Below are 11,083 nucleotides of genomic sequence, written 5' to 3'. Positions count from 1 at the left end.
GCCTTCCCAATGCTACATCCACATCATGGACTGTCAGCTCATGTCACCTCTTCCATCAAACCCTCTTGTTTGTTTTTGTTTTTTTGTGATATTTCAAAGGTGAAATCTTTCTATACTTTAGCAACAGCAGGGAGTCCTGCAGACTTCACAGTGTACCCTTCCTATATCCTATGCCCTCTGCTCTACTCTGTAATCTCTGCCATAGAGGGTCCCGCTATGAGTAGCAGAGGAGCAGTTAGGCACTGAAATCTCTTCAGGGAGCCTGGTGACATCTCCCTTCAGGCTTTAAATCCAAATATGAATTTGAGTCTAATTATTTTAGAAAATAATATTTATTTTAAAATTTTATTATATTTGACTGATTGATTTGTATGTGGAGGTATGTGTATGTGTTTGGGTGTGTGCACACTTGTATCACAGCATGTGAGTCAGAGGACAACTCTGTGGGTGAGTTTTCCCCTTCCACCATGTAGGTGTGAGGCTTCCTGGCAAGTGTCTTTATTCTTAAGCTATGTTGTAGGTCTAGAAACTAATATTTCTTAGAGAGTGATATTTCTTATGAAGAAGAAAAGGCTTCTCCAGCTGCAGTCTCCACTTCCTTCACCCCAACAGAAATACAGGAATCAGAGATCAATGTGGGTGTGGTCTGTCCTGGTGTTCTGCTTCCCTGCCCACTTTGGTCCCAAACTAAGAGGATCCAGCACAATGCCAGGATCCTTCAGTGAAGTCTCCCACCTAGAACAGAAAGTGGCTAAGCACTTTCTCCACTTAATTTCTCTTTCCTTTTCTCTAAGTAAGACTGGACTTATTTATCATCATGTGTCAACCCAGATAAATGTCCAGAAAACTTTGAGCATCACTTATAAAGAATGAAGCCCAAGCGAAGGTTGTGGGAGATGCCACAAATCTACCATCTTCTCTGGGTTCTGGTGCAGCACCATCCTACCACGTCTTTCCCGTTGACTGCCTTCCTTGGGTGATGACCCTATCTCATCCAGCTACCATACACCCTGGCACTGGCCTTAACCTTCTTGTACTTAGATCTGTCCCTCTGCCATGGCTATATAAATTTTGGGGTGTGATGAACTCACCATCTTGCCCCTATTCTCACTGAGTTTCTAAACTGACCCCATCCTATCTAATTACCCATGAGGACTGCCTCTAACTGTAGGATTCCTTCATTTAGGAAAGCTGTCTCAACAAGACTTGGGTGAGGAGTAGACTTTCTCAGGGAGCCATGGTCACAGAGAGTTGCAGGGTCTTGACTGAACAGATGAATAGAGTTTACATTAAAATCTGTTCTTCTGAAAAGCTGGTCGGAAGTAAAATGGGTGGGCTCTCTTTTATGGTAAATTCTTTTTTTTATTTTTTCTTTTGCATATGATGAAATTAATTCTTTGACTATAAAAACTTCCCTGCAGAGTGGTAAACTTATTGTCTTTCCTGTCTTTTTTGACTGTTACTCACTTGCTTTAGAAAGGCCAGTATCACACTGGGTAATTTGAAACACATTTAAAGCATAGAATTGGCATTTTTTTCTCCTCAGCAAAATGGGGAGTCCCAGCCAATCTTGCTGGTTTTATTTATAGCATTTTATTTCCTGAGAGAAGACAGGAAAAGTGAGTCCCGGCCTGCCCCTCTTGTCTGACTCCTCCCAGGGCCCCTGTCTGGAAAGCCTGGGTGGACCTGTAGGAGGGGCTTCAGCTCTGAGGGGCTGGATTTGGACTGGGTAACCAGGTACTCTGAGCAAATGGTGAGACCAGAGGAGAAATTATGACACTCCTTCGAAAGAATGAATTAAACGTGCCTCCGCGTGTGTCTGATTGACAGGCCTCTTGGGGAAAGGGCGTATAAAGGAGCCGGTCACTGCCTGGAGGCAGAGAGAGCAAGTCTGAAGTCTGCAGCCTCCCTGGCCAGGCCTCTCCTCTCCAGCGGCAGCTAGTCCCCTCAGGACAGACTCAGAGTACTGGCGTCGGTCATCATTCATTTTCAAACATACCAGGTACCTTTTTATTTCTAAGACATTTCATTAGTTGTGATATTTCAGAAAAGGCTGTGGTTTCCAAGACGCTAGAGGGAAAGTTCAGTTGTGGCTTCTGACACCTAGTCTAGAGGCTTCCTCACCCTGCATAGTTACTGACCTGTCAGGAACATTCACTGCTTTCTTTGTCCCCAGGGTCTTTCCTGGTCTCCCACAGCAAGAACCTTGTGAAACAACAAGAGTTTGGCTAGCTTCATTCCAAGGATATTAGGTTTTGGGGAAGGACACTGACATTTTCTACTTAAAAATAAGAAAGTTTCTCTGCCGATGTCTGCTATGGAAGAGGAAGCAGAGAAAGGATTGTCAAGGGATCCCTTGAAAATGTGAAAATAATCAATGGGATTATAGCGATCTGACTCCAAACATTAGTAAGAGCTGAACAAGTGTTGCTGTCAGTGTAGTTATAATGCACTGGGCAGGAAGGCACCGCAGGGGTTGTGTTTGGGTTGCTGCTTGGCTAATTTGCATACAAAAGAGCTGATAGCCTGGGGCAGCCAAAAGTAAGTGGTCTGGTGCAGAAGGAGGAGGGAGGGAAGGAGGGCAGAGCAGTAGGAGTTAGAGACCACCCAGCAAACACACTTTCACTTTGAATGTTCCTGCAGGGTGAACTTGTGTAAGACCTATATAAGTTGTGATAATAGCCTGTTGCAGAAAACCTATGAAGGTCTACCCATAACCTGCAGTGAGGACTTATGAACAGGGAAGAGGCTTGTGTGTGTGTGTGTGTGGTGTGTGTGTATGTGTTGTGGTGTGTGGTGTGTGGCATGTGTGTGTGTATGTGTGTGTGTGTGTTGTGTGTGTGTTGTGGTGTGTGGCGTGTGGCATGTGTGTGTGTGTGTGTGTATGTGTGTGTGTGTGTGTCTAGTGCTCATGGAGCTTGGATGCAACTGCATTGGCTGCCAGGAGGCTTGATCCAGGACCAAATACTATTCAGTTCTTGGTTCCTTTTCCATCTGGGGAAGGCAGAAAGATGAGATGGGATGTTATTAATGACTGCTGATTGCTTGTGACACTCCTGAATGAGCTTGGTTTTACCAAAATACGGTATAATGGACTTTGTTTGTGTTTGTTTGCTGGGCACCCTGAGCTGTAAAATATCATTTTAAGATGGAACTTGCCTTTGCAGAGGCAGCATATTGCATTTGTCCTTAGGATAAGGAGAAAGTTGGGGATCTTGTGGCAAACACCTGCTTAGGGACTCAGAGATAGGGCAGACTGGAGTCTTTAGATGTGGACTCTGAAGATTCTCTAAAGCACCTGACAAGGTCCACCTTATGCCTGAGTTCTCAGAAAAATGTCACCTCAAGACCTGACATTAGGGACCCTCCAATGCCACAGTTCCACGGCTTGAGTGTTTGCTGTGCCTCACAGAGCTCCGTAGATATTCATTTGCATGGGACCTTTCTCTAGCATCTAGAGAAGCTGATGCTTTAAGAATAAGATTTTTCAAGCTATAGACAAATAAACTTAGAGGGTGAAAAGATTGTCTCTTTTCACCTGGGTGGGAAAATTGCTGTTAGCGCTCAGGTAACATGGTATGTTTGGCTGCCTCCTGCAACATACCTAGAACTCAGTACGTGAGCACTGGTCAGTGCTGTGAAAGGGGCAGGACCAGTTTCTTGCTCCATAGTCTCCCTCTGGGGAGGAAACTTTCCCTTTGTGGATGGCACTGTTTCCAGTTCACCAAAATGTTCTGGAGAGGGGAACTGCTTGGATGTCCTTATCAGTGAGAAGCTATGCCATTTTAGCCATCTAAGAGAAGTGAAGGACTTTAGTGTATGTATCAGTTTCCACAGAGCAGGGAATGACATGGAACAGAAGCTAGGCTGTTGGAAGGGGAGCTGAGACCTGAGCACAGGGAAGCCTATCAGGAGTTAACAGAGGAGCCGAGGAATCAGGCTTCAGGCCAGGCCTCCTGACTTCTGATCCAGAGTCTGCTAATGGAAAAACAGGCCTGCAGGAGAATAGAAAAGTAGGCTAAAACCCTTGCTGAGGAAAAGTTTCTACTCGTCCTGAGAAAAATGCACCAAGTTTATTCCAAACTTTGAAATGCAGTCAGTATTGATTGCATTTAATGAAGTTATGCATAACTGGTTTTCCTGGACATTTACATAGAAGCCTCTCCAGAGTCTTCGCTCCAGCCAGGATATTTGCCTGCGTTCAGGTCTCCTGGACTTAAGTCTTGGCAACTGGTCTATAGCAGAATCCCCAGGGAAACAATGGTCTAGCATAGCTTCCACTAGCTCTCCAAAGAGCAGGCACAATCACAGCCACAGGAATCCCGGGTTATTATGGTGATAGTACAGCAAGAGGCCTCAGGAACCCCCTCACCTCCACATCAGGGAGAAGTAGTGGGATAAATGCTAGCAGTTGGAAGAACCTAGTTGGAAAGAAAGTTTGTTATCTAGAGTTTTGCTTCCCACAGATAGATTTGCTTCTGATTTTTGTGTGAAAACTCTTTTTCAAAGGTCACGTGAACAAACTTCCCAGTGTCACTCGGGCTGTAGCTGTTCACTCTTCAGCCACGAGATTGGTTTTCTCCTAAGGGTCACCGGTGGAGACAGGATGCTCTGGGCACTGGCCCTGCTGGCTCTGGGCATACAGCCAAGAGCTTATGGTGAGTATCGATATTTCTTCTTGTTTCTGTTTGCAGTGTATCTTAGCTGCAGGCAAGAGACCAGCAAGCAGTTGTATTTGTATCTTACATATGAAACTTTAAAAAAATATGTTTGTAAGTAAAAAAAAAAAAGTCATGGACTTCAGAGCCTGTACAGCACAGAGAGATTGTCTTTTGAAAACTAGGAATAGAGACCAATGAGAGAGCTCACCAAGCAGTGAGGTGCTTGCTTCACATAGCTTGGCCTTTGTGCATTATTATAATTTATAAAATAATTTATAAAATCTGGACTGCCATTTTTAGTGACAGTAGTCACAGAGTCTAATTATTTTAATTGTGCTGCCATCAATGCCTTTATAAAAACGACAATATTTATACCTCTGTGTTTCCAGTCGCCAGGTACTTGATGAGAAGAAGCTAGGCTTTTTTTTAAACATTCTAGTAGGTGTATTATTTTGAATTATTGAACCTGTTTTAATTTTGATGAGATCTGGTGATTTTCTCATTGGCAGCTGGATGGTGACTTCAAACAGTTACTGATAGGGTGAGGTCCATTGTTATCTCAGATACTGGTTCTTACTGGTTTGCAGTGCACAGCATTATTTACTACTTCATTGATGGTCTTTCTGTAGAAATGAGAAGATGTTTGAGAAAGAATATCATCCCCAGAATGCAACATAGGATTTAGTAGATCCTGAAATACCATGTGCGACACAGTCAAAAGTCCCCCTTCCAGCCCCTCTCTTCCGAGTCACAAGGTGGAGTGGGGGAGGCTGGGCTCAGCCCATTTCTGGGACAAAGAACAGCAGGGGTCGGGGGCTGGAACTCAGGGGCCTGCAGTGAGATGTGAGCAGGTGCACAGTGCTGATGTTTATGGATGAAGCCATGTTCTGGGTTCTGGGAAGGCCCAGAACACCTGCTGCACTGTAGTCCTGGAGAAAGCCAGCCTCCAGCATGGTGGGTAGACTGTTCAGACTCGATCAGGGTTGGAGAGTAAGATACACAGAGGTCTGTCTGTGTCTTGTCTCAGGGGAAGCCCTTGTGAGCTTGTGGCTTTCTTTCTAGCCTGCATTCAAGAAAGCTTCACATCAGCCTGTGATAACTTTGCCCCTGCCGTTCCCTTTGACAGCTGGTGACCACAGCGAGGACACTTCATTTGATCTTTTTAGCATCAGCAACATTAACCGGAAGACCATCGGTGCCAAGCTGTTCCGAGGGCCTGACCCCGGGGTGCCCGCCTACCGTTTTGTACGGTTTGACTACATCCCCCCAGTGAACACAGATGACCTCAACAGGATTGTCAAGCTTGCAAGGAGGAAGGAGGGCTTCTTTCTCACGGCCCAGCTGAAGCAAGACCGCAAGTCTCGGGGAACACTCCTGGTACTGGAAGGCCCTGGCACCTCCCAGAGGCAGTTTGAAATTGTGTCCAATGGCCCAGGGGACACCTTGGACCTCAACTACTGGGTAGAAGGCAACCAGTATACCAACTTCCTGGAGGATGTGGGCCTGGCTGACTCCCAGTGGAAGAATGTGACTGTGCAGGTGGCCAGTGACACTTATAGCCTGTATGTGGGCTGCGATCTTATTGACAGTGTCACCTTAGAAGAACCATTCTATGAGCAGCTGGAAGCAGACAGGAGCAGAATGTATGTGGCCAAAGGTGCATTTCGAGAGAGTCACTTCAGGGTGCGTAAGTAGCCTGACAGCCACGGGATAGAGCCTTATAGGGAGCTCACAGCACAGGGCAACTCAGTGTAGCTTCTGTGTGAGAAAGGATGTAATCCTTCCTTGGAGAAGCATGTAGGATATACTGTGACACATGTGTGCACACTTTGCACATCTGTACATACTGCATACACATTCATATATATCACACATACTCACTTGTGTGCAGCCACCTGTACTTACATGATATGCACACACATGTGCATGAATATAACACACACACCTATATATCTACCACAAGTGCATACCTGCATAATGTACTTGCTTATATGTATAAGCTTACACAATACATTTACACTCATTGCACGAACATGCAGAAGCTTGTATACTTCACAAATACACACATTTACACGCGTGCCTACACAACAGACATTCACACTTCCAAGCATAATGCTGACATAAAATTCCACATATACAAGGGACACATAAGAGGTCATGCACACACATGTGCACCACACTTCTGTACACACGGCTCTTGTGTATGTACATATTCAAAATCATCAACTCAGTGTGCACAGAATACACATTTTTAAGCTATGTGAAGCAGAACTGTGTTACAGATATGTTGCTCTTGGAAGCCTGTGTCAGGTGTTGAGAGAAAGAATCCTCATGTTCCAGGAAACCCCAAGTAACTTTATTAGGCCTGAAACCCCATCCTATCCCTTGCTCTGGGAATGAAGTTATTAGTGCACTAAAGACAGACTGAGTTTCCTAAAGATAAACTGCTGCTTTGTGAATGGACAACCTCCACCCCCAACCCTTCATTGAGGCTTAAGAAGCCTGGATCCTTCTAAAACTGGGAAACTAAAATCTGCAATGGTGAGTCAATATAGATGACCTCCATTATAATGGCTTTCTTGGGGTTTATTCATGTTTTCTCTGGCATGGAGGCCATTCACTGATGGTGGAGTCATACTGAGGCTCTGTATCTTGACTTTCAATGGCCCACCAACACTGCACTTTGGTCCTTTCTCTCAGTGCTGGGTGGAGGCGAGCCATGGCTCCTGGTCAGTCTATAACCTTCGAGAACAACCAAAAGTGTGTCCTCAGGGTCAAGTGGGCTAAATGGTCTTTTTGCTTATGACGTTTTAACTTCTGGTGAGTGTATCCATTCCTCTCTCACTGCAGATGAAGGGACAGACATCTGACCATTTCCCTCTGGCAGACATGCATTTATTCTTGGAAATAAATGTATGTCAGAGATTAGGTAGTTTAGTAACAGGCCTAGGCAGGCATACTTTGTCAGGTGCTACTGTGGCTGTCTGACTGACCCATTCATATTAAAGCATTATCTTCCTTCTCCTGGCGTGACCCAGGGTCCACCTTATATGAACCTAGATGTTTCTGACACTTGAATCGCAAACAACAACACAGAAATCTAGTTCTACTTGAAGAAATAGCCCAGCATGTCTACCTAGGAATGTACAGGGAGTAGAAGTTGCCTGTCTCCCTAATTCTCCAAGGTTAATCTTCTCCTAGTTAGAAATTTTTTATGCTAAACTCCTGTGTGTGTGTGTGTGTGTGTGTGTGTGTGTGTGTGTGTGTGTGTATTATAGCAACATTTTCAAAATAACAGGAGTAGGGTAACTGATAACTTCAGACTGTTGGATAAAGCAGTGATACTAGAATCTTGTAGTCTACATTTGTAGAGTGGTACCAGCTTCCAACAAGCTTCTGGTTTATCTGCAGCCCTGTTCCTCTCTCCCTCTAGGGCTTGCTGCAGAATGTCCGCCTCGTGTTTGCAGATTCTGTGGAAGATATTCTAAGCAAGAAAGGATGTCAACACAGCCAGGGAGGTGGGTAAGCTCTGCTCTAGGAGTTTCTGTTCTGTCCTGGTGGGTTGCTGCTGGGCCATGTGTGTTTGTGCCCTGGTAGAGATTTGGGTCAAGTGTTTTTATCCTCTGTGGGTGAGTTTGCTGGTCAGTTTAGACTTCCAGTCCTTAAAAACGATAAATTGTCAAGGATCATTTCTGAATAGATTGTTCAGAACAGCAATCTCAGTTTTGGGGTTCTGAGGAGATATTCCAGTCTGTGATCAAGACCATTTGTATATTTCACAGCTTTTGAACATATTCTAACCCATAAAATTTCCTCAGCAGGATAATTTGGCTCAGAGCTACAAGTCAGCCACACAAAGAACTATTAAAAGCAAACACTTAAACATATCTGGAAGTTCTGAGCCCTCCGTAATAAAACATACTTACACAGAAGTCTAAATCTGTTCTCTTAAGATGGGGAGTAAGACTGGACTAGCTGGATTTATGTACATTCATCTGGAAGTCAGGACTCACTGTGAATTCTTCACTAAGAGCTTAGGCCTGATAGGGACTTGCGCTCTCTTCCAATGGTCACTCCAGACTTGAATACTCTATTCATTCAGAGAGTGAGCTCATGAGTCTGATCTCAGAGTATGGCATTTTTGATGTTTGTTAAAATGGTAATTTCTCTGTTTCAAGGCTAAGCCACTCAAATTTAACAGCTGTAGAACCCAGTATAGATCTGGGAGGTTCATATTGGCTCAAACATTTTTCTACCATCAGTCCAAACCCCTCCATGGCAGAGTCAGGGTCGAACAAAGGCACACACTGGCTTATTTTGCTTAACTCTAAGATACGAAAAAGAAGTATCTTAGATAACGTAAAGGTTTAAAAACATAAATGAAGATAAATGATGGATAAAATCCCCCTAAATCCACAACTTAAGAGTGTTCCTATCTACTTGGTTATAAAAAATACTTACACTAGCATGGCTTTTTATGGCTAGTAGCACACTGGAATTTAGCATCTCCTAGGAGCCATGTGGATTGCAACAAGATTTTGAGCCCAAGTAATGAACACTCAGTTGTGGAGTGAATGCCTGTCATTCTGTCTGTCTATCCCTCCCTGGAGCCTGTCCTTTTCTGGAGTCCTACACTCCAGCTGGACTGGGGATAACTCTGTTCTGGATTTGTCTCAGAGCTACTTGGGAATCAAGGAGTCTGTACATGCATGGCCCAGGCAGATTCCCTGTGATTGCATCAGGACTGTGAGTGTCTGCATATGAGCGGAAGCAGAGTATACTGAGCGGAGAGAAGACAGTGTGTCTTGGGGGTGTATGTCTCTGGTGTAAAGATACCTGAGTTGGCTTTTATTCTGAAAGGAAGCCCATGAGTGGGCACTCAGGTTGAAATGGTACATAGGAAGGCTGGAGGGGAGGGGTGAGTACATGGGCTGTGTGTTGGAGGAACAAACATGGGCTTGAGGATGAGGAAAAGGCAATGTCTTTCAACTCAGTTTGGTTGAGGTATGTGATATATGGCCCTGCATTACAAATGACTTGTCTCTCATTGCTCTGCTCTGCCTTTCTCTGATCCTAGTCTAGACCTCTGCTCTGCCAGGAAATCATACAAAGTGGGACAGGTTCCTCTTGCCAAGCATGGGTCTTAATTGGAAGCAGTTGCCACTAAATGTTCTTGTGTTGATGGATATGATTTAATATGTGTCCACTCCAAGACAGCAGAGATTTTTATGTGTGCAGGTTTATAGCTGCAGAGGTGACATGTGCTCTGATAACTATGTCAATGGGTGCCATCTTACAGTTGCAAGTCTGACTCCCCAGGGACCGTGCTCTGGTGACCATGTCAGTGGGTGCCAGCTTACAGTTATAAGTCTGACTGTACTCCACTAAAATGTTCTCTTTCCTTTAGCTGAAGTCAATGCCATCAGTGAACATACAGAGACACTCCACCTCAGCCCTCACATCACAACAGATCTGGTGGTGCAGGGTGTGGAGAAGGCACAGGAAGTGTGTACCCACTCATGCGAAGAGTTGAGCAACATGATGAATGAGCTGTCTGGATTGCATGTCATGGTGAATCAGCTGAGCAAGAACCTGGAGAGAGTGGTGGGTACCTGGTAGAGGGTAGAAGTGGCAAGTGAGGGTAGTGGGGGCAGATAGAAGTCTGTCAGGGAAGTCTCAGGAACCAGCCCTCTGGCAGCCTCACCAAACAGCCAGTCGGGCCTCTGGGAACTAATACTTCCCTGCTTTGGAGAAACTCTGATTAGGAAGCCACATCAGGGGGACATCCAGGTCAGGCCCTTCAGGAATCCTGGCCTACCACAAGTTAGTCAGAGGGAAGAGGGAGAGATATAAGAAATGCTGCAAATAAAAACACAGTTGAAGGACACATGTGCTCCATAATGAATCCGTGGCTCTGGGAAATGCATCTCCCGGAGAATAAGACATCCGTGTAGAGGAAGACATTTTATATGAGTTGCTGAGTGTTGAGAGGAACAGCCACCAGGCTTTAGAAATGTCTCTGCCCTACAGACATTTCTCTGCAAATTCATGTCTCTGCAAACAAGGCTGACAGACATGAATGTGTGCCCCGAAATGTGTGGAAGCAGGGGACAGTCACATGCTGCAGAGTGAGAGTTCTGTAGCTTTGAAGAGGGAGAGGAAACTCGTCTTCAAGCTGTACTTCCCTGTAATGCCTGTGAAATCATGAGGTGAAGGACAGGGACAGGGAGAACTCTTCTCAAACACTTTCTGAAAGGCTCCTTTTATTACCAGGGGGGCAGAAAGCTCCAAACCTCCCACAAGACCTGTGCAGGGTGCACTGGGAGGCTGTCTTTTGGGAAGAGTCCTCTTCTACTTCAGTTTGCCTATTAGTACGGGTCTCCAAGTGACGTCACGTAATTCCTTACTACACCAGTAAAATC

At 45.1% G+C, this 11,083-nt stretch overlaps 1 protein-coding gene across 2 annotated transcripts in view; it reads left to right on the top strand.

The window, feature by feature from the left end:
• Positions 1 to 1,728: 1,728 nt before the first annotated feature.
• The window catches only part of Thbs2 (thrombospondin 2), a 29,149-nt gene continuing 19,794 nt past the window's right edge, over positions 1,729 to 11,083 (top strand). For both annotated transcript variants that reach the window (XM_028783477.1, XM_028783476.1), the window contains exons 1-5: positions 1,729 to 2,002; positions 4,510 to 4,658; positions 5,788 to 6,344; positions 8,095 to 8,179; positions 10,069 to 10,265. In XM_028783477.1, the coding sequence (XP_028639310.1) occupies positions 4,607 to 4,658; positions 5,788 to 6,344; positions 8,095 to 8,179; positions 10,069 to 10,265 (891 nt within the window). In that variant the 5' untranslated portion in view covers positions 1,729 to 2,002; positions 4,510 to 4,606. The remainder of the gene's footprint in view (positions 2,003 to 4,509; positions 4,659 to 5,787; positions 6,345 to 8,094; positions 8,180 to 10,068; positions 10,266 to 11,083) is intronic.

Source organism: Grammomys surdaster, unplaced genomic scaffold (assembly GCF_004785775.1).
Source record: "Grammomys surdaster isolate TR1022 unplaced genomic scaffold, NIH_TR_1.0 1136, whole genome shotgun sequence".
Taxonomy (NCBI): Eukaryota; Metazoa; Chordata; class Mammalia; order Rodentia; family Muridae; genus Grammomys; species Grammomys surdaster.
This window is presented reverse-complemented; position numbering and strand designations above follow the sequence as displayed.